Here is a 27,580-nt window from a genome sequence, read left to right as displayed (position 1 = left end):
TTGGGTGGTATATACTGGAGGGTCTGCTAAGAACTATTTGGTCAGCCGATGACATGGAGTAAGTGAGATTATGTCCATTAGCCCTGATATGTACAGAAATGCCCTGATTATCTGGGTCAGGTACAGATATCATCTTACATATACCATCTTGTGGGATGAACCAATATTCAGCCTATCAATTCACTAGGAACCTGTGACATCACAAACTTCCTCAAGCTTCAGTGATGCTACCCGTTGCTTTTGAATTGATAAGCTGAATTCTCACCTTGTGTGGGTGTCAGTCCACTTTTATTATTCTTCTATGTATGGCAAAAGAAGAGGTACACGTTGTTGAGCAGAAACTTTTTCCTCTCTCTTATGTATGTGTAGCAAAAAAAAATATTTGTAAAGATTATTATTGCAGTACCGTGTTAGCCAGTATGTGAGACAGATTCTAGTAATTTTGTGTGTCCTCTGATTTTGCTGTGAGTAAATCCTCTTGTACGCTGACTGACGTAGTGCAGTGTAAGGTGCTTTATTGTGCAGACAATTAGAGAGGAGGAGGCAGTCCCACGCCCACTGCAAACGATCCAGTCTGCTTGTGACTGTTCCAGGAAGTAGGAACTCTTTTGTCCAGCTGCTCTGAGGCGAATGCAAGGTAAATAGGCTATAGATGTTACTGTGTGTTCTTGTCCAGAAGGTAAAACCCACTTTACTAACATAACACTAACACATTCACTACCAGCATTGTGACTCTGTGACAACAAATATGGAAAAATGGAAGTGCAAATTTGTGAAACCTGTCCGGATTTGAGCATACTTGCAAACAGTTTTTAAAGGTTTTAAAGAAACGTCCCTATTTTCTAATATTGACCAACAACACAATCCTCTTGTTTTGCTTCTTAAATGCAATTATCATCATGTATTCGTATTCTCTGAAGGAGAGCATTTGAAATGCAAAAAACAAACAAATGATAATCAGAATCGGTAAGCATGACCTGATGGAGAGTGTTGTGGTTCAGCTTAGATAGTATCATGTGTGATATACTTAGATTCACCTGAATAGTAGGGATTCTCAGGCTCGGTTTCCCGAGATCCGAACATACCCGAACGTAGCAGATCCGAGTACCGAGTCGAGCCGGCTCGGTACCTTTGTGCTTTTTCGGATTTGAAAACGAGGCAAAACGTCATCATGACATCGTCGGATCTCGCGATTTTTGGATTCCTTTTTAAGATCCAACATAACGGTGGATGGGAGGGAGAGCGGACCCCCATTTTTCTTTTCTGCCACTGCTATGTGCCAATGTGTCCTAGATGTGCTAGGAACTGCCGTGTGTTTGTGTCATTGCTCTGTCGCTTACCATCCAGCCAGGGCGCAGCAGTATTTGTCCGAAAGTGTATGAAAATAATATTGTGACCTGGGAGGTGGTCAAAATTGACTGCAAATGACTTGAAATTAGTGTTATTGAGGTTAATAATAATGTAGGAACAAAAAAAATTATGTGATTTTAGCATATTTTATGTTTTTTTCTAAAAAATCCAAAACCAAAACACACGAGAGCAGTTTTTGCCAAAAACAAAACCAAAACACGGAGCTAATCCAGAACCAAAACCAGTTCACGGGGGTCAGTGAGCATCTCTACTGAATAGGGTCCCTGTACAGGGTCCCTAGTTAATGGCATTGTGGTATGTACTCTGGCTAAAGATGTGTGGCAACAAACAGGTATTTGAATTGGTGTGGCTTTATATAGTGTGTAGTGACCACGTACAGCTACAAAATAATTGCTGTCTACCCTACAACAGTATCCAGTGCAGTGGCGCACTACAACAGTATCCAGTGCAGGGGCGCACTACAACAGTATCCAGTGCAGGGGCGCACTACAACAGTATCCAGTGCAGTGGCGCACTACAACAGTATCCAGTGCAGGGGCGCACTACAACAGTATCCAGTGCAGTGGCGCACTACAACAGTATCCAGTGCAGTGGCGCACTACAACAGTATCCAGTGCAGGGGCGCACTACAACAGTATCCAGTGCAGGGGCGCACGCAGGGAGGGGGTCTGGTTCTCCAGAAACCCCTCCCCTCCACGAAGAACGAGGGCTAAACAGTGCCCCTACAAAGCGGCTCTGTACTGTACAGCAGCCGCGGGACTGTCAAAAAAGCATCCGCGGCGGTGCTGTATTTTAGTACAATACAGCACCGCCGCAGACACTTCTGTGACAGCGCCGTGGCTGCTGTACTATACAGTGCCGCCAAAATGGAATTTTTTTTCGGGGGGGAAACCCACCTTTAAAAATCCAGCGTGCGCACCTGCAGTGGTACACAGTAACAGAATACAATTAACAAGTGAAGAATCTGTCTTTTGTATTTACTGCCAAAAGGAACAGGAATTAAAAGGTTCTGAACGGTACACGTTCATAAGTTGATTACTTTTCCCACAAAAGTAGTACCCAGTAATGTACTGTCCACATGGAATGCTATGTATGGTGTGAACTTACATTTTCTGATAAACTAGCAACAGATAAAAATAAATGAGAACATACCTTTGGTTTAAACGTTTCCATATTCCGCTCTTTCTAATCGTACCGCACCGCCGGAAGCTGCACAGAGATACCAGTCACCAATGGCTGCTTTACTATTGGAGGCTGATCATACTTCTGCCATACAACACCCGCACACACACACTCTCCCCACCCTGAGCTATAATTGTTATTCTGCCACCTTATGTATTAACTGTAAGCCCATCTTTACCTTTTGTGTAATGTCATTGTATGTAACTTTTTTATATCACAATCACTGAATGTACAGTGCTGTGTAATATGTCTATGCTTTATAAATAAAGTGTAAAAATAATAATGCTATGAAATCCATAATATTATGAAGACAAGGCTCCAAAATTCTTAACCATGAGACCATAATTTATGTATACAGCCCATGCTACACTCTTCCACATTCACTTTTTCCACATTTTCTAATTTTCTTAATGAGAAAAACGAGCACTTCCTTTGTTCTTATGTATACTTTAGCTGATCAAGGGAGTTATGGGCTTCACATAGAGATTTAATTTTCAGGGGTATCTTACATATGTAGAGTAAGCAAATAAAAGGAGGTCTTCTAGCAGAACTGCGGGAATCCTATGCTGTGAGAAGCCGCCGTTTGTGAAATGCGTGATGTTCTGCACTTGATGCAAAGAAAACAAAAATGTGCACAGGGGTACGGCTTCAGTCTCTCATCTAAATAGGAAGGGCCCCTTTATCCCACACCTCCAGGAGCTAAAAGGCTCCTTAGGGGAGCAAGGCTCTTCAGATCTCCTTCGCCACAAGTTTAGGGAGGTCCATTTTGTGCCCTGGGTTCTGCCGGAGCTTCCCCCAGGGCACAAAATCTTCTGTCCCCACCACTCAGGACATCAAGGGCATTTTCTCTTGTTAACATATATATTCTTTAAATAACCCATAATACTTTCCATTTTATTAATGTGGGGCCCTCCAATCAGCAGCTGGATTTCACTTACAGCTGCTGCTTCATGCTCCCCCTGCTGGAGAGCTACCAGAAGTGCTGCAGAGATCCCAGCTGTATATAAGAATCGCTCCATTGCTCAATACAACAAACAGTGTGTGTGGGGGGGGGGGGGAGGAGGGGGGGCTCTATCAAAACAATATCATGGAGAAGGAAAGGTAGTAAAAACATCTATAAATAAAAGAGTAAAATTCCCTTTAAATAGGACTTGTCACCTTCCTATTAATGCAGTGATACATTAGAATATTTTTGTATTCATAATAAGTTTTCTTTTTTACACAGAGTTTCCAGTGATCACAGACATCTACAGAAGAACGTGCTGCTCACCATACAACAGTGCCCTGTGGTGCACATGACAATTAGCAGGTGGGAGGACTGGAGACCCTGTAACAACGTCATTTGCAATCTCTACATAACAAGCAGGATCTCTCTTCTCTCAGAGCAGGACAGTTAGGTGCCTGATCCTCTTTTTTCCATTCAGCTCTAACATATGACAGATTTCAGGGCAAACTGGGACCCTCACTTTCATATACTGTTATTAGTAACAGTGAACAACAATTATCCGAATAAATACATTTCTTAGGATGTTATTAATGTCTACTGTACATAAAATACATTTTACAGTTGCTCCTGATGGCATACTCCTGTCCTAGCATACATACAGAGCTGACATCATTAGTAAGTGGCACTTAGACTAGACCTGTAGCTGGAGCAAGAGATACGGCTGACAAACAAGTACCTGAGAGATGCCCAGAGATTGGGCTTGAGATTGTCACACCCATAATGTACATTGACTACGGCCAAACTCACCATTTACGCCATTTGATGAATGAGGTCCATTATGTACCCATGTGCATCTATACAGGATAATTGGTGCCAAAAGACTACTTACCTGGGGCTTGGCATTCAGGCTTTCCTCTAATGACTTCCATGCAGCCACTACTGCTTTTTGCTGTCAGTGTGATTTCAGTGCACAAGGTGAGCAGGGTGGTCGTAGGAAGTCATCAGTGATTTGCTGGACGGCCTGAACGCTGAACCCCAGGTAAGTAATCTTTTGGGACTGGGTGTTACTTAGGATAGTCCACCCAAAACTAATCATTCAGTTTTGAGTGAAATTATCCTTTAAGCGGCTGACATTAATATTGTTGATTTGAGAATAGTGTCATGTGCGCCCTCTGGTGTTGAAAGGATGCAGTTAAAATAAACGATGTATCAAGCATAGCAGCATAATGTGCTACAGTAGTGTAGTAAGTAAATATTCCGTCCTACATTTGCAGGGATAATTTTGTTTCTATAACAACATTGCTTCTTCCTCTCATAATAGTCAGGCGCCCATTTCATTCATATCATAATTACTGCCGCTGCAGCGACCTATTGTATTCTGTACACAGTGAAATGACATTGCCGAGAGAACAGCTCAATGTGAGAGAAGACAATATTCAAAGCTATATTTATTTTAGTCTGTCTAACACTAAAATAATAAAACAAGCCATTACATTATGCTCTCCTCCTGAATTGGGATACAGTATCATTACACATGCTGTAGCAACACAAATAGGAAACATGTCCGTGGTAACAATGCAAACAAAAAATTTAACAAAGATAATTAAAAAAATAATATATTTGAAACTTTTACTAAAACTGTTTATCAGCTGGACGGCCACAAGTAAGGGTCCTGCAGACGGTGGTACCGCCATGTACTCACTAGGACACCGCGTGCTGAATTCTGGCGTACAGGGATAATGTCTCCCAGTTGGCACTTTCCGTTATCCCAGTTTCACAAACAACACCAATGCGACAATAAGGGACGACAACTGCAAACATAAACAAGAGCTTTATCTGCCCGAAAGCAAACAATATAAGATTTCTTTGAAATATTGTATATTGATAACATTTTTTTGTGGTACTTTTTATAAAATCATCCAGTTCCAATATTCACAAAGTCACGTAGATCAGATCGACACTTCATGAACTTTATCAGCAGTAACTTTCTTTAATTGACACATATGGTGGAGTAAAAATGTATAAAATAATATTACAAAAAATGTTCTTTGTATCCAGTTTATTTGAAGTGTGTCCCCCTGAAAGTCCACTACCACTTATTCTAGAATCTCATAAATGATATGTTATTATAAAAGCTAGATTACATCTGGTAAAACAAATGTTTTAAAAGGAGTTGCTTCAGAGAACAATATGGCCTTTACACTAATATAAGCAGAACATCTCCTAAAAAGGCACCTTCATTGTGCCATACATTACTCTCACATACCAACCTGCCATAGCCTTCAATCCTTCCATTGTCCTCACCCCTCTGTTACTTCTCATCACTAGACACCCATTCACACCAGCACATCCATGCAAAATGTATCTGCAGCAGCCCTTTATATATACACACTTAGGCTGGGTACACATTACAGAATTTTCAGCCAACTATTGGGCCAATCGCACGATAAACGACTGTTCGGCCGATATTGCATTAGCGTGCACCACTGCGCGATTGAGCGATTATCATTCCAAAGCACATTGTATCGTTTCATTTGATTTTTAAACTGAACTAAAAATCTCATTTGGTAATGGAATGACGTTGTTCCAATCCTGCAGTGTGTATGCACTTACAATCGGGATTTCCATAGAGTTCACAGAGTCATGGGGGTATATTTACTAAACTGCAGGTTTGAAAAAGTGAAGATGTTGCCTATAGCAACCAATAAGATTCTAGTTGTCATTTATTTAGTACAGTCTACAAAATGACAGCTAGAATCTGATTGGTTGCTATAGGCAACATCTTCACTTTTGAAAACCCACAGATTAGTAAATATACCCCTATGATCTTTTCAGCCAATGGTTATGACAGATGAAGATATATCTGAAGGTAAAATGTGTAAAACGTGTATAGTTTGTACACATGAATTGGCATGCTGATCGGGACTTTTTATTTATCAGTCGTTGGTAAAATTGTTATAGATAACACATGATATTAATATATGTATAAACTCTTGTAAATAGCATCTGTGTAAACTGTAAATTCTGATGTCATCGCTTATTTATTATTGTTTTTTTACTACAGCGCCCCCAATATTACGCGACGCTGTAAGAGAATATTGAATCATACACATCAGTCTCTGCCACGCTGGACCTTACAGTCTAAATTACATACCTGAGAAATACACACACACACACACACACACACACAGCCAGCCAGTTGACATAGCAGTATGTATGACTGTAGCAGGAAACCCGGACAAACACAAGGAAAGCACACAAACTCCACACAGATAGGGTCCTGCATGTAATTGAACTCATAATTTGTTCAGTGTTCATTAGCAAAACATATATTATTAGGACTAATGCATCATCTATTGTAAATTATCATGGATATTAGATGTCACCTCATATTTTTGTGACCTGTAGAAAAGTTCATGCTCTATAGATTTGTGCTTTATATGATCGCACAACATGACTACTATTATCTATATCATTTACAGGAGGATTTACAGTAGGTAGTGCATTATTCCATATATAAGTCCGGAACTGAGCTTGGGTATACAGGTGTGGTTGAAACAGCTATGGGTGTCCTACCTGAAATAATCTGAATTTGGAGTAAACTGAGCTTCCGGGTATTTATACTGTAGTGAGTTATGTAAGTGGGTGGAATGAAGCTGGGGTACACTGTGGAATCCATGGACATTGTGTAATTCATATATCAGAAAACAATGAGTGAATAGTTTTTGAGCAAAAATTGGCATTGCTGTGCCTAACCTTCATTCATCAAGGAATGCTCCAATCCAGCGAGCCTCGCCCATTATAAGGCACAAAGAATTTGCACTCCATCTTGACAGTCCTCATACTTATTAGTACAAACAGATAGGGGCATGACATCACAATAGGAGAAGAATGTTTGCAGCTGTGTAAATATCTCGTGCAACTATGTACAGCAGTTGTGATTTACCTGCTTAAACTCTGTTTATTCTCTTTGCTTTCTGGTAGGATGCCATTTGGGTTACACCTTCAACACATGTGACTTTTGTGACACGCTGCACAGCAGTAAAATGTAAGTTTCTGTTCATGTATTGGTGTATCTAGCATAGCAGGAGTTTCAATGGGTTCTTTATTTGATCTACTACTGTGTACACACATGCTTACATAGACCAGCAATTGGAAAGAGAAACACAGAATTTGATGACAGGAGAGAACCGAGGTTATCTATTTAGCAATTTTTGGTCGCCATCCAATCCCTCTTTTGTACTTCATAGAGGACCAAATGGTACTCTGTCTTACGGAAACTAGTAATCCTATCCAGATACATTTTTTAGTGCTTTGACAATATCCAAAAGGAGAAAATATTATTCTAAGTTAGAAGATCAATCTAGACCTAGCTTAGGAATGGCTATCTCCAGATTTAAGTTGAATTTCTATTCTGCCATTGCTTGAAAGTAGGGCTTTGTACGTAACACATCCCTGACATTGCTGTGGCATTGTCATTTCCCTTAGAAGAGGTTGAGCATTAACAAGGGCTTTTAAGACCACTCTTGACTCCTGTAGGGACCATAGCCACTGTAGGCAGCAATGAAGGGTCAACAGCCCCCAGCCCTATAAACTGGCATCTAAAGTTACAATTGTCCAGTCCCAAATTGTGATATACTCTGATCAGGTTGTCTCTGTTGAGCCACCGACAGAGCAGCAAACGCGTCTTTGTGGACAACCTAAAGAACTGACTGGATCGGTGATGGTGTGATTTGTAGCATTTCGATAGCAGTTCTGTATGGAACTAACTTGAGTGGAAATGAGCAAACTGAACCGCCTCGAAGGTTCACACCATCTTTCCTAGGACTCTCATACCTAGAAGAACAGAAATTAGTTTGACAGCTAATAGAGACCTTATTAGTCACTGCAACCAGGGGCGGATCCAGACTTTTGCTATACCCCGGGCGATTTTAGGGGTGGCAATTCAGGCCCCGCCCCCTTTCTAATTTCTAAGGCTGCCGGCGGCTGCACAGTATGTGCAGGTCCGCTCGGCAGTGACAGTGTGCTGCCCCGCTGCTCTGATTGTGTTTAAAACACAATCAGAGCAGCCGGGCAGCACACTGTCACTGCTGAACGGACCTGCACAGTGTGCAGCCACCGGCAGCAAGCCCCTGCTAGGGGGGGCGATCGCCCCGATCGCCCCTCCCTGGATCCGCCACTGATTGCAACAGGATGATCTTGTCTTCTGGTAATAATACCCCCTGTGGTATGGTGTCAAAAACAAGTCCTAGGAAGATTGTCTGTGAGCAGTGACCAAGCTAGGGTTTTAGTAATTGATAAGCCTCTCATGAGACTTTATGATGTGGGCCAAGAGAAGTGCATATGATCCTGCCTTGTTTAGCAGGTCATCAAGGTAAGGGATGATCGACATGCCTCTGGCTCTCAAAAGAGCCGCTGTTGCCACCATAATCTTTGTAAGGACCCCTGGCGCAGTCGCTAGGCCGAAAGGAAGAGCACAAAACTGGTAATGCTGAAACTGGACTGCAAATCTGAGAAGCCACTAATGACCCTCCCAGATTGCAACATGTTGGAATGTGTCCCTGATGTCCATGGACACCAGGGGAATTTGTTTTCCTCTGTGCCACTTATAACCAATCTCAGAGACTCCGTCTTGAACCCATTGATTTGAAGATGAAGGTTCAAGTCTTTCAGGTTCTAAATTGGTCAGAAAGCACCATCTGGTTTCTGGACTAGAAAAAGGTCTATATACAATATCAATCTTTTCTGTCGACCCTGGACTGGAATGACCAACCCCCGAGGAGACTAACGATCGAATGACCTTAGATCTCCTTAGACACACGCCTCGTGGCCGCACATGGCTCTTAAACGACTCCCTGCTGCTTTTAAGACTTCTTTTTTGGGCATCAAAACTGCAGTCTCCGATTATTTTCTAGCAAACTCTTCCCCCAAGATAGCAGTCATCTGGGAAGCCCACAAAGCCACTATACAGGGCCAACTGATTAGCGCTGCTACAGCAGCCAACAAAAGGCTGCAAAGGCAATATCCTTCCTTGAACTTCAAATTTCTGTATTGCTTACAAGCACTATCCCAATCCGGCCCAGATCCCTCAAATTGATTCCCTGAAGAGCCAATTAAATATCTTGCTCTCTCGCAGGGAGGCCACACTCATGCTACAACAACAGTACTATGACAAAGCAGATAAAGCAGATTGGGTTCTGACCTGGAAATTAAGACAAAAGCAGGCCTTGGGTCATATTGATAGAATTCAGACATCCCCCTTGGGCAGCATGAGTTTCAGGAACAAGTTTTTATGGTTACATAACACAGCAAGAGTAACATGTCAATGTCATTAGAAAAGAAAACAGTTGAATGCAAAATGTAGTACCGGGTATGCATGACAGGGATTCAAGTTAGTTGGCCCAAAGGGTTTTTTGGAGGTGGTTAAGGGGAGAGGGCAAAAAGAAAGGGAAAGAGTCGGCGTAGCTAGAACTGAGAAGAAGGAAAAAAGAAGAAAGGAAGACAGAGAGGGGAGAAAACACTAATTATTAATTGAGCAAAATGAGGCTCATATGCATGAGCTTTATGTGGCAGTTATGTTATGAATATTGTTGAACTTGGATGAATTCAAATAATACATGTGTATATATGCTTATGCTTTAAGAGCAGGGGAGGGCTGACAAATTTTAGCCCGGAGGGCAAGACTTGACTAGCAGCCCAATAGGAACATTTTAAAGGAAGAAAAATGCAGGTGGCCCAGTGACACAGCCCAAGTATGGGAGCGGCCCGGGGGGCATATGCCCAGTTAATAGCCTGCAGGAGGAATAGTCTGCTGAAGCTGGTTTATAGCAAAAAGGGAGTCAAGGCACATCCCTGTACCTGACTGCACCACGTTACAAGAGAAACCAGATGTACTACGGATGCCTGCAAGGTCAAACACTGTATAGGAAGGAAGCCGAACAGGGTGTGTTACTAAAGTCTGCCCAGTAACAAGAAAGATATATAAGACCATGTCAATACATTAATTACTGTTCAGATTCTTTCAGGTTCTTGTTAGAATGCTGCACCCATGCTTGCATTGCTGAGTTGAAACTATAAAGGAGGTTATTTATGGCCAAGGTGCAGCAAAGTGCAAATCTATCCTGGCTAATGCTATGTGTGTCAATTTGCACATTTGCGCCTAGTTTTGCACCAAAGCACATAGGTTTATGGAGCAAGATTGTGGCCTTTGTGTAGGAGCAGAGATTTGTGCCAGCTGATTGGAGGAGTTGAGAAGGACAAAGGCGTTCTTTGCAAAGTACATAGCAGGTCCATCAGTGCTGACTGGGTCATCTAGGAGTTTTGCACTACGCATTGAGTGCATTTCAGAAATCACTCCTATATAATTCTGTTTCTACACTTCCAAAGAGCTTAGAATAAAAGCATCTCAGTTCACAATACTTAAATCTTTTGTGCCTGTAGACTCCTGGCAGTACATCAGGCTCAAAATATCATCACACCAAACAAAATGCTGAGTACTTTCACATGTAAAAATGACTAAACAACTATTTAAATACACAGCACATGTTAGAAATACATGGAACCTATTGAATCACGGATGACCCTGATGGTTCTGGGCTTCTCCACACTGTAATGAATGTCCAGCTATACAAACGTTTACCACAAGCACAGACTGAACGTAGAAGCAGCAGTTAATAATACCCAGTTTTATCCTCACCTCCAATGCAGTTATGGTGGCTGCTGCTATCCCTATATTCATACTGTTCCTCTTCACTGCATCCAGTATTGCCATGAAACAGCCCTGCATGTTAAAAAGATAATCAAAATGAAATTGAATTGCTAGACCTGGATTATAGCTAGCAAGGAGATTATTAGATTGTGTTATGCTTGTGACAGGCTTCTATGACTGGTACATTGGTAGAGAGGTTTTCTGTGTGTGGGGGATGCCCCCTGTACTAATTGACGGAATCTCTAAACCGCAGGTCAATGATCAGGGATTCCAATATAGCTGGAGCCACTAGTAGCAGTCACTAGAATATACTGGAAGCTCAGTGTCTGTCACACGGAGGCTTTTCAATATTTAAATGTTATGCAGCTGATGTTTCCGCTAGCAATCCATAATTGTGAAGTCTAAAGGTGTGTATAACACCTTCATATACCACTGCCTGAAGTGAGGTCAAGGGCTTGCTACAAAATGATCCAATAACATTTTACTAATATACCTAGGTCAACATATACTCTTGTGGACAGGGACACTGCTGTCATATGGGCTCATGGGGTATTTTGCAACATTTCACTGAAAAATACAGATGCCAAAAGTTGCAGAACTCTGTCACACCAGTAGTCACCCTTCTGGATTAGCAGAGTGTACATCCAAACCCACAACCAAGACATTTCGGTGAACAACTATGTCAAAAGATGTGTTTGCAAAAAGCTTCACAAAAACACTTGCCTTTGTATAGATAACGTTCTCGGATGTATCAAGGCCATCACACTCTTTTAGGCTGGCATTTTTGCAGCAGTTTTTGGGGTATTTCAAAGCCGTTTTCGCTGTGAAAGTGGAGTTGGTGAAGTCATTGTAACCAAAGAATCCACAGCATTTGAACTTATAGGACACAAAACAAGAGACATTATATTAAAACCATGTCTAAAAAAATACTTCATCACTTACATGTTAGAGCTATTAGAGTCAGTATACTTCCCAAATACAACATACAAGTTAATAATAAATATATAAAGTGCATGTTTGTTTTCATTCCCCTGTAAAATATATCTTAAAGCTGGTAACACAAGCTGCTATATGGTGATTTGGCACCGTCAAACAACTGTCTCCAATTTGGCAAGACACGTGGATGGCCAAAGGTGGAGTGAACCGAGAGCTCTTTAGGACCAATATTTTTGCTGTTTCTTGATGACCACACAAAACTTGTGTAGTTGTCAGAATTTAACACCAAAATCACATCAAATCCAACTGTATTCTGTTTGGATTAAACAATTGCTCTGATGCCACACATAACTATCCCTGGAAAGAGTGTCGGCCAGTTGTAGTGTGGCTGGGTGCCCTTTCAAGTACATAATTGTATAACAGATACAGAACATCAACGCTACACACACGCACACCAGGTAGGAAAACTCACTTTATCCATGACTGCATCCCAGGCTTCATCCACCAGCCCACTGCCACCACTTTTGTAGTAGGACTCCTTCAGAGATTTCACGCCTTTGTCCTTTAGGATACTATCAGCCTTAAAAGCAGAAAATACTAATATGATTTTGTTGTATAGTTCTGTCATGTAGTTTACAATAAACGACTTAGTCACCATTGAAATAAAGGATGTTCAGTTATTTTTTTATAATACTGTATCACTTAGCTGTCTGTGATACAGAGCAGTATAACTTGTATAACTAATCTGACCTAGTGTTAGTGTGACCTTTACACTCTGGTGTTTTTCATACATCTGTGGTAGGTTCTGTGTAATCTGCTTCCACTGCTTGCTGAACACAGCATAACTAGCATTGCCAATAGCATCACTGAATCCTATGAAAAAAGTGCCAGCACTACAAACAAGCATTCATAGTGAATGCTGCACAGACCATGGCACAAGGAATAATTGTGAGCCGCATCGATGTTCCAATCTGACATTCACTTGAGCACTCTTGTGTTCTGTGGTTGTATTTTCTGCAGGGATCAATGATTCTATTTGAAAAGTGTGTTGAATCTGCATTTACTATGTATTGGAGCCAGCCTTAAAGTGAAGTACTACAGGTGGCACTCTAACCCGATTTATTAATTAATTCTTTTATTTGCCTTATGGAAATTTTTAGAAATAAAAGTATAAAAAAATGCTTCTTATACAGGTATTATTAAGTCTCCTTGGAAGACTGAGGAAATTGTTTTATTATTATTGACGGTGAATGAGATTTGAGAGGAGGTGACTCTGAGATGGGGACAGATGATAAGCTTTTTGGACATGTTGAACTTTAGGCAGCATTGGGGCATCCATGTGGAGATAGCAGAGAGACAGTTGAGTACATGAGATAATACAGAAGGGAAGAGGTCAGGAGGGGGAGAGGAAGATTTGGGTGTTGTATGAGTATGGGTAGTGCTGGAGGACAAATGAGCAAATTAGTTTCCTCAAGAGAAGAGTTCTATAGTGAGATAGAAAACAGCTCTGAGGACCCCTGACAGATCGAGAGAGTGGACGACGTGCCAGAGGTAGACACTTAGGGAGAAGTTCAAGATGTCATTCTCATCTGTGTGTGACTCTTCACAGAATACAATAGTTTAGGGGTTTCGGCTTTATGGCAAATAGTAAGTATGACAACACCGGCAGTCGGGTATGGCATGATGTGGAGCGAGTCAAGCACCCATGGGGTTTGAAAATATTACACAAGGCAGGCAAAAAAGTGTCAGACACTTGGATGAAGATCTCACGTAAGGCTTGGATAAAGATCTTGTGTAAGGCTTGGGTAAAGGACTCATGTAAGGCTTGGATGAAGATCTCACGTAAGGCTTGGATAAAGATCTTGTGTAAGGCTTGGGTAAAGGACTCATGTAAGGCTTGGATGAAGATCTCACGTAAGGCTTGGATAAAGATCTTGTGTAAGGCTTGGGTAAAGGACTCATGTAAGGCTTGGATGAAGATCTCACGTAAGGCTTGGATGAAGATCTCACGTAAGGCTTGGATAAAGATCTTGTGTAAGGCTTGGGTAAAGAACTCATGTAAGGCTTGGATGAAGATCTCACGTAAGGCTTGGATAAAGATCTTGTGTAAGGCTTGGGTAAAGAACTCATGTAAGGCTTGGATGAAGATCTCACGTAAGGCTTGGATAAAGATCTTGTGTAAGGCTTGGGTAAAGAACTCATGTAAGGCTTGGATGAAGACCTCACAATCTCTCAAATCACAATCTCATATAAAACTTTGCTCATGGCCTTACATAAGGTTTGTCTGCTGATCTTACACAAGGACTGATTCAAGGCATTAAACATATAATTCTAGTTTAGCGTCTTAATGGGTCACCCAAAACTGTATACAACACAGAGATTTGCTGAACCCTTGATTTACTAAGGTCTCGCATAAGGATTATGTGTGTACGTGATGTTAATATTAGTGGCAATTATATGTATTAGTAAAGTGTGGTCATTTCATGGTCTTTGGAAGCACCTACGCAAAAGCATTCTGTGCCGGGTTTTGCTGGCTGGCGGATCCTTTGTAAAATGTACATGGTGGATACAGAAAAAAGTCACCTCTCAGTCCAATGATGTCATAAAGGAGCATCTGCTCTGTGGTTTTGCATTTTTCTTTAATAAATAATTACTATCACTCACCACATCAGAGAAAGCCAAAACCACAACAGCTGCTGCAATCTCGGAGACAAACAGAGCCAGCATTATCAGCAAAAACTGCATGGAAACAAAACACGTTTAGAAACTCCTAACATGTAGAAGGAAGTGACAATACAAATAACTGGCACATATGAACACCTTTCATTATTTGAATCACTTGACTGGTATATGGTGCCGTCTCTAGTAATTATTCCTTAGCAGAAATGTACTTTATTTGATTGTATTTACAAACGCTGTGACACTGCAGTCGATGTGGCCATTATCATTAGAACCAAAATTGTCTAGATCTAATTTCCACCACCTTTGTGGTGGGGTAAAAATGTGACAATTTCCACCATTGATAAAGATTTGTAAACTCCTACTAAATCTGGAACGTTTCCAAACATACAGTCTCAAGTCCTTGACGTGTGTGCAGATCGAGCCCATTATTGCAGAAATCCTGTATTCGTAATAAACAGAACAAACTTCCCATGGCATCCCAGCTACTCCCATTAGAAGGAGCATAAATGTGTTACTCATGCAAGTTAGAGGCATATTGACATTATAATCCCTGCATGTCAAGAGGAGAAGAAGTGCAATAGCGGCGTTTGATGTCATAAAGCCGGAAGAGAGTCTATAAAATCAATCATAAACAACAATTATCACATGACTGTAAATATCAGATATTTATATTAATGGAGAGTGGAAGGAAGGTTGTATGAATAATCAGAACAGACACTGACACTGTAGGAGTTTGTCAGTGAATACTGGGCAGAATGGAGTGCATGGGTAAAGTGGCAGTGTGCTTCTTTCTGCATTGCTTTAAAAAAATCAAGGGCATGTACCTCTAGGCACAACATTTAAAGCCCATAGCGGAAAGGTGACAATTGTAATTTTAGTGCATTGCAGAGATGCTTTTAATCCCTTATTGACGCCTTTTAGAGTCAGTGATTTAGAACAATTCTATAAAAGCCAGGTTTTGGAATGGCGTCCTATCCTTGGAGTAGATAAATCACAACACATGTGTTTCACTATCTATGTCCTTGATTCCGTCTAATTGGCTGCATCCAATATTACATTAGGCATGTTCCTAAACCAAGGCTATCTCCTTGAACTACTTACATTTTGTTCCAGAGTTACCCTAGAGAGCTCATACATGGGGGCATTGAAAAACAGTGCTAGTTAAAGCAACGATAAAACCTTGTACTTGTCCTGGAACAGAGTGTTAGAAGCACATACATTAACATATCTCAAGGCTTCCCTGAGTGTGCTGTGTACTATGTACTTGTAGCTCAATTCCCTCTCGACCTATATCATATGGTCCAGTGGTAACCTAGGGGGGGGGGACCGTTGTTAGGCTGCTGCTCCTCAGCTAAGCAAGGTCTTTTATGAGCCCAGAAGAAGTGTGAGGAGCACAGAGGAGCTCAGTGGACAACAGCTACAGAGCTGGATCCCTGAAATCTTACTCCCAACCTCCTGGAGCTGAATTTGGCTTCAAGATAGCACAAAACCCTGGTACTAAAGTAAGTTAGGGCACAAGATTAAAATATTAGATCTCCCAACCCAGATTAAGTGACTCCAGTGCTCAGAGGGGGCTTCATCCCCTGACTTCTGACTGCAAGTGGACAGGGGAGCGGACACTTTTGACGCTCTCTGCATTACTTAAAGTGCACCTGACTCCACACATTGATAGTTCCTGGTTCAATAGTAAAAACGTAAAAAGTAATAGTCCCAATATATCATGTCTGATATTTCTTCTAGAAATGTCTCCTCTTTTTGGCTAAAGTATACAAAGAAAACAGTGCATATAAACAGATATACACCAAGAGACCATGTTTTAGGAGTCACTGAAATAACATTTTAGAAAAAAAATAGAACATTTATGAAACCTGAAACCATCTATGATAGATGTTAAACAACATGCACAAAGGGGGGCAAATGGTAGACGGGGAGAGAAAAGGGTAGGAATGGATACCTGTGTCTAATTGCCTACCAAATGGCTAGCTAGGGATGACTGTTCACAGTGCGAGGAAAAACTAGAGGATTCAGAGAGCGGTCCTACAGGTATGCAGGGTATAGAAGTCTATTCCGGAAAAAATATAAGTAGGATTGATTTTTTATGAATAGCCATGGGCTACAGATCTTCCTCTCATGTTGGGAATATGATAATTTTCTCATGGCTGCAATGTACCAGATATATTTTTTGACTTCCTGAGAGGAAGGTGATGAGGGATTCTTCTCGTGTCTGGCTAAAACAAATTAAACAGCTGCTAAAATATGAGAAGATAACTTTTTGGAATGTTTGCGAAGGTTCTGAGGAAAGTAGCAAAGTCCATAGTTCCTTCAGGATCGGCACTTCCAGCATGAGATCCAGGAGGGTGGGGACCATTAGGAAACAATGATGACATGATACCATCTGTAATACACTTTATAAGAGGTCTCCTTTATTTTAGTTGAAATTGAGCTTTTCACAACTCACTCCCTCAGTTTCTTCATCTGGTGGAGGGCTGAAATCTCTTTCCCATTGTTGGAAGATTACGGCCTTATGTAAGAGGGAATTGTAAGATAGTGATTCAAAGGTAGTTAGAACACTCAGGGCCTAATTCATCAAGGGACGTATACAGTGATTTTGTGCATACAATCCACAAAATCACTCTGCTCATGCTCACAACCGGGCCATACGCCACAAAACGCAGCCACGTTCAATTCATCTTCGAGCGCCAAAAAGACACTTACTACAACCTACGAGTAGGGCGGGGAAGGGACGTTTACCCGTAGTACAGTAAGGGCGTGCCAATCTTGAGCGGACACAGCAGCGCCGATCAGTTCTTTCAGCATCTCTCAGGTACTTGTTTCTCAGCCGTATCTCCTGCTCTAGGTAAAGGTCTAGTCTAAGTGCTAATAGTGATGACATCTGTGTATGCATGCTACTACATGTATTTACAATCAGGAGCAACTGTAAAAATGTATTTTATGTACAGTAGACATTAATAACATCATAATAAATGTATTTCATGGAAAAAATAAGTTTGAAAGTTAATAATAATTGAATAGTTTTGAGTTTTTCTGTGCGTTCTTTTGCGATTTAATATTCTACATATGTATAGGACGTACCCTACAGTGTCTTACCTAATAGAGCAGTGCAGACCTAAACCCGTATTTATCACTGCACGTATCTTCACATCTGCTCCTTGTTGTATTCTGGTGTATGTATACCTGATTTATGTGCGTTTTAATCGCTCAGCATGGGGAAGTAGGAATCATATGATGATACTGTATATAATATAAATGTATGTTACAGACTGGTCTTTCAGTCAGATCTGGAAATAACTAATTCAGACAGAAAGAGACAGGTAGATGTGTCAGGAATACTGAGCTGCCTATCAGATATATTGTTGTAATATTGTTGTAATATACTGTTTCTTGATGAATGTGTGCAAGATATGTGCAACTTGCGATAGTACGCAAAATGCGTAACATCATCAGCATCATCTAACCGCCGAGAGGTGCAAATTATTATTATTATCGTTTATTTGTAAGGCGCCACAAGGTTTCCGCAGCGCCGTACATGGTACAAACAGTAGACTATACAGGGTAAGACAGTACAGAACAATAAACACAAAGTACCAGTACTTCAGAAACTCCAGGCAGGCAGATACAGTAGAGACGGAGCGGAAGAACAGGTATGAAGACAGGAGGGAAGATGGGCCCTGCTCATACGAGCTTACATCCTAAGGGAGGGTAAACAGAATCAGGTACATAAGGGAGCCAGTGAAGCAACGGGGAGAGAGAAAGGGGGCAGGGGAGAACCAGAAGAGGTGAGAGGTTAAGTGGATGGTAGGTAGGCCTTAAGGAACAGGTGAGTTTTAAGAGCCCGCTTGAAGGAGCACAGATTGGGTGAGAGACGAATGGAGCGCGGGAGGTTGTTCCAGTGAAGGGGGGCAGCACGGGAGAAGTCTTGGATTCTAGAGTGGGAAGAGGTGATCAGAGTGGAGGAGAGGCGGCGATCATTGGCTGAGCGCAGGGAGCGGGCGGGAGTGTGAATGGAGAGGAGGTTAGAGATATAAGGGGCAGTAGACTGGGAGAGAGCCTTGTAAGTGGTGGTGAGGAGTTTGAAAAGGATTCTGTAGGGGAAGGGGAGCCAGTGTAAGGAAAGACAGAGAGGGGAGGCAGAGGAGGAGCGGCGTGAGAGGAAGATGAGTCTCGCAGCCGCATTGAGTATAGAGCGGAGGGGGGCAAGGCGGGAGCAGGGGAGGCCAGTAAGGAGGAGGTTGCAGTAGTCGAGACGGGAGATGATGAGAGCATGGATGATAGAAATAGGAGTTACATCACGGTATAAGAGCAGACTGAGACATACGTCTTTCTACTGTGGATATATAGTTGCAAAAAGCGCTTTTTGCGTTCACACATCGGAGCACACATCACACTTTACCTACGTACGTCTCTACATAACCCCCCCCCCCCCCGTATTAATGACATGAGTTTATTCCATAATTAAATATATGTAATATAAATAAACTACAAAAGTAAAGTAAAGGAAACACACACTCTTTTATGCAGACCAAGACATAAATAAAGTACACATATTTGGTAGTCCTATACATTCTATGTTAGAAGTTGAAAAATAAATCTAGGGGTATATTTTGTGAGTTGAATTAATTATGTAAAAGTATCTAAGAGACAATTAAAGAGAGCTTTTTTACCTATTCTGTACAAATAGTTCATAGATTAAAAATATATTGACTCAACTATAGCACCAAAAGAAAGCTCTATCTCTACAGAAAACAAAGATGTAAAATTAACTTTGGGTATTAAAAAAAACAGTAAAAATGAGTCTAGGTAATATAAATGTTACATGAAAATGTGAAACACAGTAATTATATGGTGTCATTTTTAGATTTCTGATCATATTGGGCCAGCGAGCATTATTTGGTGGCCTTTTAATGCATTTAGCGTATCTTTAGGGTAATCTAAAGTGCACCATTACTATCTTGAAATGTGTAAAATATAAGTAATATGAAAATGTATAAACACTGATGAGTATTCAATAACGGCCGCTAGGAAAACCATTTCCGTTACAACTCACGATTAGCAGCAAGAAACGTTTCTCCTTGATGGCTCCGTAGCACCCCACGAATCCCAGAAAGCACATGATACATCCAGCAGCGATGCAGAAGAAGCCCACATTCAGGAAATATGCAAATTGGCTTCCTAGTATATGCACAAAGTAGTTACTTCCAAATTTAATCCACAGGCCCAGTCCTAGAAGTACGCCGCCGCATATCTGGAGGATAAGGAGAAAAGAATAGGAGTACAAAGATGTAGGGCTAGGTGAAAGCACACATATAGCCAAATGGATTAAACCCAGGCACATGGCATCTGGGCATTCTTGCCAACTTTTCTAAGTCAGGTGGTAAGTGCAGGAGGGGGTGTGGTGATGACGGTACATAGCTGGGGGCCTGATGACGCAAATCGTGTCATTAAGCCCCACCTCCACCGGCATACGAGAGGGTGCCTACTCTTCCAGCATTCCGGGTGGACTCCCTGAAATTCAGGAGCCTCCTGGAAATTCTGGGAAAGTAAGGATATATGCACTTGTACCATAGAATCGTACAGCCAGGCGCTTCCCATGTGCCCGTGCTACTTTACATTTGTGGTTAACCGGAACAGAATGTTGGCGTTCATTGAACCCTATGAATAATGCACCGGCACTACACGTGTGCGGTCAAAGTGAGCACTGGATACATATTTTCCTGTGTCAATATCCATCCAGTGTTGAAGCAGAATGATCATGTGTATCACCAGTGTCTGCTTCAAAGGAGTCAACGAACCGTATCTGCTGTGCCGATTACGCTGCGTTCACCAAGTTTAGTGCACTCAACATAGATCAAACATACCGTGGGCGCAGGGAATGAGCTGGTGTGCGATTCCTAAAGTGCACTAATCATCTGTATCCACACCACATCAACAGTGCACAAAAAAGCAGAAAAAGTATTTTCCATACTTCCAACATCATCCATTTCATCTGGGAAACCGTAGTCTGTCCTGTTTTCCCACTTGTTTTCCAATTTCAGGTCCTTGGGCCAAGCTAACGGAGTTGCTAGCCTTGGGACCCTTTCCATCAAGCAACCAGGTGTGCATCCCTTTACTGGAACCCGCATCATTGCCAAAAGCAAGCACCTAACATACACTATTCCTAAATAAGAAGAGAATGGCAGTAGGAGGACTGGAGACAACCACACAATGAAAGCGACAAGGACAAGAGGTGTAGAGTCCATGCAGCACTTGACTGACGGCCTTGCCTCCTGTGTAATAATGTGCTGTATTCACTGATGTAGGCAGATGCCAGGTGCGGCAAAGCTGGTGCACACTGCAATGCAGGGGTGTTTTCAATGAAGAGCTTTTGGGGGTGGCCTAGCAGTTCCTAGAGAACACGGTATGCCTGCAATGTGACATGCCCATGATCTCAGTGTGATATGACCTTGCTGCCTGTCCCGAAAAAGCAAAGTTCAAATGTTATCAGGTATGCATATGCAGTTAGCTCCGTTACAGTGAACAATATAACAAGGCATACTCTGTGAGGCAATGAGGGAAACAGGAGGTGCAAGCTATAACTTTATACAAAGTAATGCACTGGGATACCCCCAGCAAACACCATTAAACACTCCCCCACACGGTTAGGGTCCTGCTTAATTAGGTACACGTTGACAATGTAAACATGCTTATCATAACTTGCCATAAGTCTGCCTTATATCTGCACATCACATTCTCTTTTTTTATCTCAGTTGAACCGACGAGGATTTTTTGCTAGTGAAACTATAAAATAAGTCGGGAAAATTGGAGCAGATTATTATCTTATTAATGAAATGGGTCATGTTGGAAGTATAAGCTAAACAAGGGAGCCCCCATTTTAATAACTAAAGCCCCCTTCATCACTACAGCCTGTTTTACACTAGTATATAACTAGACTCACAAATATCACAGCATTTACGAGGAACATGGTGTATTTCAGGCAGGCGTAGATGTTATGAAGCCTGGGACTGTCACTTGGATTATCCGCCATTTTACTGAATAACTTGATAGCGGCAACACCTATAATACCAAGAACAAGTATATGCTATAAAATTGGTAATAGTATTGAGAAAATATATAAAAGAATAAGTGAAATTTACTATTTTGGCATTTAAAGAGTATTGAATATAATGTTAATGTCAGGTGATTAAGACAAATTATAAAAAAATTGTCTAAATGCAATCTGCTATTGTTGTTTTGAAGTAAAACAAATGTTTTTCTGGTCGCAAAATTGGCAGGACTAGTTAGTGCTATTTGCATTCGTATGTTGAAATTTACATAAATGGAGCATTTTACGACATGCATAAATCAAATAATGGGTTTAAACTCAAGTTTAATATATATATGTACAAACTATTATTTTTTAAAATTAAATAAATGCATTTATTTCCTATAAAATGTAACAATATGACAATGTTATGATAGTAATGCTAATAATGAATACAAATAAGCATATTTACAAAACTCATGCTGGTTGCAAATGTCCTGTGTTCTGAATAACTATTGTGTTATTAGCTTATATGACATTTACAGCATCTACCATGAGGTAAAATATGACATTATTACAACCATTTAGCAAAATACTATAAGTGTATATTTTACTAAGGACGTGGTCTGATCTCCATGTTATGGGGAAGGTTGGTCACGATACAAGTCACATTATGTATGTGCTCTTAGTGTAAGTACTTTATATAATGTTACATGGATTCAAGTGACTACGTCACAGCCGTGGGATCTGGAGGCTGTTACTCTTCTTGCGCATGCGCGAAGGCTGAAGCTGCTCTTCTTGCGCATGCGCGAAGGCTAAAGCTGTTACTCTTCTGATCTTGAGGGCACTACGAGACGCGCAGGCGCACAAAGAAGACGGGAACAGGATAACCGTGGTACTGCGCATGCGCAACTTGTTAATGTAAAGCATGGTAAACGTTGTTACATGTGAAGTGGACGCGAAGGGTAGGCTTCAGTTTTTTCAAACCAGTTTTTTTGCAATGCAATGTTTGGTGGGTTACCCGATCAGGGCCGTGGTTGCTGTCAGCACATCAGTAATGTAGCATGTATGTGAACAATCTGCAAAGAAACACATTTTATCTGTGCAGATACTTTTTTTCCCCCTTTTAGCTGGATATGTTTTAGGCTGTGATCTAACTATGGTTAAAATATCAGCATTAAAGCTCCCTATCTCTCGTTTAATGGATGTAGAAAAAGAAAAAGGATGACGGGATGATTGCCTGCAGTTCATTTTTCTGCCATTAGATGGCACTATAACTTTTCTTTCGCCCACTGCTTTCAATAGAGAAAAAGCAACTAACATTACAGTAGCTGTATTTTAAATGAAGTTTAATGTCTACAATATTTCAGATTTTAAAAAAGCACAATGAGTAAATTACACTTTAATATACATACCTGTATATAAAAAGTAACGTAATAAAATGTAATGATTACAAATAAATTTACATGCATTGATTTGTTTTAGCAAAACAGCTCCATCTTTTTTGATGCAAGTGGGATGAATGTCTTTTGAGTGTAGATATGTACACCTGACACTATTTTATGTGTTTCCAGTGGGAAGATGCCTATATATTTTTTATTTAGGTGGGATGATGGTGTTTTAGGCAAAGATATGTACACCTGCCAACTTGAATTGTCTTGTCCAGGAGGGCACAAGGGGGCGCGGTGCAGCCAATCGCAGAATTTTTCGCTTCGCCCCCTGTGACAAAATCAACAATTTGTTGCAGGGCCAAAATGACGCGTTTCACCACAAACCTCGTCATTCAGGCCCACATCTTGTCCACTTTACTAGGAAGTGGTCAGGATGCGGGAGAATGGCCTGCTCTCCCAGGAGTCTGGGAGACCTACCCATAATTCGGGAGTCTCCCGGACATTCGGGAGAGTGGGCAAGTATGCTTAAAACGTGATCATCCCATGTAATTTGTTATACAATTTACCATAAAGAACATATTACTACAGTATAATGTTACGCAGTAAGGAATGTTATATATACAGTTTCAATATACTCCTTTATTATAATATGCCTGGTCCAGACACAACAGACTCCTCACCTATATATACATATGGGATAAGGCACTTCATATTGTAAATTATATGGATATTATAAGTCACTTAGGAGTCCTACTTACAGAGTTTTTTAGTTTATTCCTATCTATATTTAAAAGCTTTATATGTTTATTGTAGTTTGTAAAATATGAAATGAAGATAAAAAGTTAAGCTACTACCATCTAGTGTTTTGGAGGTGAACTGCAGGCAATCATTCCTTTCTGTGACCATTCTTTTAGTCCATCATCATCATCATCATTTATTTATATAGCGCCACTAATTCTGCAGTGCTGTACAGAGAACTCATTCTCATCAGTCCCTGCCCCATTGGAGCTTACAGTCCAAATTCCCTAATATAGACACACTCACACAAAGACAGAGAGGGAGACAGACAGAAACTAGGGTCAATTTTTTGATAGCAATCAATTAACCTACCAGTATGTTTTTGGAGTGTGGGAGGAAACCCACGCAAACACAGGTAAGGCTATGGTCGGGAATCGAACTCATGACCCCAGTGCTGTGAGGCAGAAGTGCTAACCACTAGGCCACTGTGCTGCCCATCCCCTGTTTAACACTGATTTTCTGCTGTTAATACTAAACTACTGAAGTGATTTTGGTTGTGATTCTTAAATGCAGTCATAAAAAGTAATTGCATAGATCATATGCAAACGCAGGTGAATACAAGTGCTCAGAATCCCTCTTCACATATTATATAATACAATCTAAAATATATAGAAAAGTGTTTGGATCACCATTTTCAGCTCTGTGCTAGTATTTGTTCCAACTCCTCTATGCAAGGATTAGCACACACAAAGCTTGCTTTGGTAGATAAAGGCAGTTTAAAAGGCAAGTTATAATTGAAAAAGGGAAGTGACTGTGTTATAGCTCTGCGTGAGCAGTCACAAGCATATTTAGAGTTCTGTAAAAGTCACACTTTGCATTTCATCGAGATTGCTGTGTACCAGGCAGATGTGAGTTTTCTTTTATAATATTGTTTTTTTATTATTATTCTGGGTTCTCATGCGCTCTGACTTACACACGCTTGCAGCACAGTAGTAAGATGCTAAGGTTTGCTCAGCCTGACACAGGAAGGGACATGTGAAAAAACTACTGAATGAATCAAGTTGTTAGACCGTCAGTCGGAGCATACCTGCACACAGTGGGGGCAGTCATTTTGTGGTCTGAACCAACATTTATGCTAATGTAACCTGTCACTTCAGTAGGACCAAGTGACATCACTGAGCTATCCATATCTAGAATAATTAGAGAACTGCAGAAATATGTTCCTATCTTTTACATTGAATACCCTAAAATAATCATGGCGTGGTTCATATGGGTTGTGAATGTAATGTTACATGGGAAGGAGGCTTTTTTTGTTTTTTAGTTTTTGTATTCACTTTTTTGCCTTATATGGCAATAGCAGAACAAATATAGTGGCAGTATTTGTAACTCCACAATACTTGTTAAATATTGTTTCCCGTGCAAAGACATGGGGTAGCTATCGCTGGTGAATCTTACCGTCGGCAAGGTTACCTCTTGGTATATTGGGCGAAGAGGGAACATTTAGATTAATATACCCCTAAGTGCCCTGCTGGTTGCCCAGTAAGACAACAAGCGCTGCATTTACAGGAGAACCAGACTGAGCCCAAGGACATTGTGGGGCTGCAGAGGTCAGTAGAGTGAGTATCCCACTAGCTGAGGCTGCTGTTTGCTAATTCAGTGGGTGCGTTGTGCCCTTTGCAGGAAGAAAATTTGGCGTTTACAGCAACCAATCAGATCCTAGTTAACAATTATTTAGTACATTCTACAAAATGACAGATAGAATCTGATTGGTTGCTATGGGCAACATCTCCACTTTTTTAAACCCACAGCTTGATAAATTTACCCCCGAATTTCAATCCAACAAAAATATTGTAGTGCCATAGAATGGGTGAATGGATACATGTAAATAAATAGTATTTGCTGCGGATCTAGTGGCGCTATATAAATAAATGGTGATGATAAAGAATAATCTTTTTTGCAAATTGATGCACAGTACACTACACAGTACACTCACCAACACCTGTGTTTAATTTTCAGTAAAATATTTAAATTTATCCAATGACATACTATTTACTTGTAATGGTGTGGATCTGAAGCTGTATAATTACTAACTGAGGCACATGCCACTTGGACAGTCTATTACTGCCACTTAAATAAAGCCCAAAACAATAAATTAACATCAATAAAACACCAATGGGGGTATTTTTTTTATGGAATTTAAGCTAATTTATAACAGTTCAAGGTGATTTGTATCTGTGCTTTTACATTAGATTTATATTTAAAAATAGATTTCATGTCAATTTGCATTAGCAAAAAAACAACCCAAAACACATATAATAGGGAGAGTGGGGTACTGATAAGAGGCTAGCTAACGCCAAGGAATGGTAAGCCTGCTTATCTTCTCTAGGTGTTTACAATTAAACAGGGCCATAACTATGTGTATGCGATGGAACACTGTGCAATGAGCAGTGTGTATAGTGTATTTTATAGTAGATAGTTTTAAAGAGTATTACTTGACGTACTGTTATTGAGTTGTACTAATGTTTCATGGATGTTTGCAGCCCCAGTTAGGAGTTACCCAAAGCAAGCACCACCGTAATCTGTGACAATACAGACAACCTATAACTGCAGCATAAGGGAGGGCGAGGGAACTTCTCTGCCATGTTTAATTGAACTTGCTGCTTCATTCTCCCTGCAGAACACATCAAAACCTTTATAAATCCAAGTGATTCTAGAGTGGGGGCCATGGAAAGCTTAGGTTAATCGATAATACAGTAAACATAGCATCAGATATTTAAGTTGATCTTGTGCAATTTCAGACTAAATGATATGTGATGACTAAATCGCCCAATGCATTGATCTCTTCACTCTGTTTATTTTTTCGGAACCCTCCGGCCAGAAGATGGCGCTCCAGGTGTTGACGTCTCTGTTGCTGCCTTGTCTCTGCTCTGCAGCCATCTCTTGCTATGGAGACCAAGGAAAACCCGTTGACTGGTGAGTTGTCATTGGCTGCACAGTGACCTATTAATGTGTCCGGACAGGTAACTCTTTAAAGTATCCTGGCTTGGCAGTATTCCATTTTGATACTTGTTATTTAGACCATAGCAACATGTATTCATCGTGATAGATCCACTTTATCAATGAAAACCACAAAACTTAAAATGCAGGTTGATGCAACATTAAAATGCAGCTTGTAATTTTCACAAACAGTATTTATGTATAGAATCCCATGTCATGTATTTAAAATTGCTTGCACGTAGCTTGACGTGAGCCATTAGAGGCTAGGAAAGCGCTTGACGCTCAATGCAGAATGCCCTGGTTTTGCACCGGTCTGCCAAGCACAATCAATGGTGCACTGCCACACTCCACTCTCTGGAGCCATCAGCACACACTCAAGTACCACATTACACCTAGGCAGAACATTCTGAAGATGAGCATTGTGCAGATCTTGAAATGTCACAGCACGGTGGCTCAGTGGTTAGCACTTCTGCCTCACAGCCATGAGTCACAGTCATGAGTTCAATTCCCGACCATGGCCTTATCTGTGTGGAGTTTCTATGTTCTCCCTGTTTTTGCGTGGGTTTCCTCCGGGTGCTCCGGTTTCCTCC

General features: G+C 40.9%; 2 protein-coding genes across 12 annotated transcripts in view; one reads left to right on the top strand and one right to left on the bottom strand.

Annotated features, from left to right (window-relative positions):
• The first annotated feature begins 541 nt into the window (after nt 1-541).
• DNASE2 (deoxyribonuclease 2, lysosomal) overlaps nt 542-27,580 on the top strand; it is a 39,963-nt gene continuing 12,924 nt past the window's right edge. Inside the window, exons 1-5 of one of the 8 annotated variants that reach the window (XM_075206662.1) lie at nt 542-637; nt 3,779-3,862; nt 6,982-7,045; nt 7,484-7,547; nt 26,875-26,966. In XM_075206662.1, coding sequence (XP_075062763.1) covers nt 26,875-26,966 — 92 coding nt within the window. In that variant the 5' untranslated portion in view covers nt 542-637; nt 3,779-3,862; nt 6,982-7,045; nt 7,484-7,547. Of the gene's footprint in view, nt 638-3,778; nt 3,863-3,931; nt 3,951-6,981; nt 7,046-7,483; nt 7,548-22,739; nt 22,830-24,091; nt 24,902-26,871; nt 26,967-27,580 lie in introns of those variants that run through there. The other 7 variants (XM_075206663.1, XM_075206659.1, XM_075206661.1 and 4 more) reach the window with 7 other exon arrangements.
• On the bottom strand, nt 4,920-22,650 carry TSPAN16 (tetraspanin 16). Of its 4 annotated transcripts, none has more exons than XM_075206668.1 (8): nt 22,563-22,650; nt 21,778-21,896; nt 19,891-20,088; nt 14,808-14,882; nt 12,616-12,723; nt 11,931-12,083; nt 11,196-11,279; nt 4,920-5,335 (listed from the first exon to the last, which is right to left on the bottom strand). In XM_075206668.1, the coding sequence occupies exons 2-8, from the start codon at nt 21,865-21,867 to the stop codon at nt 5,201-5,203; spliced, it is 843 nt and encodes a 280-aa protein (XP_075062769.1). In that variant the 5' UTR covers nt 21,868-21,896; nt 22,563-22,650; the 3' UTR covers nt 4,920-5,200. The 4 variants fall into 4 exon arrangements, with proteins under 4 accessions (XP_075062769.1, XP_075062772.1, XP_075062770.1 ...); XM_075206671.1 differs by having other exon boundaries at nt 4,920-5,310; XM_075206669.1 differs by having other exon boundaries at nt 22,578-22,650.

This window comes from Mixophyes fleayi, chromosome 4 (genome assembly GCF_038048845.1).
Source record: "Mixophyes fleayi isolate aMixFle1 chromosome 4, aMixFle1.hap1, whole genome shotgun sequence".
Classification (NCBI taxonomy): Eukaryota; Metazoa; Chordata; class Amphibia; order Anura; family Limnodynastidae; genus Mixophyes; species Mixophyes fleayi.
The sequence above is the reverse complement of the archived record's forward strand: the minus strand, read 5'-3'. Positions and strand labels throughout refer to the sequence as shown.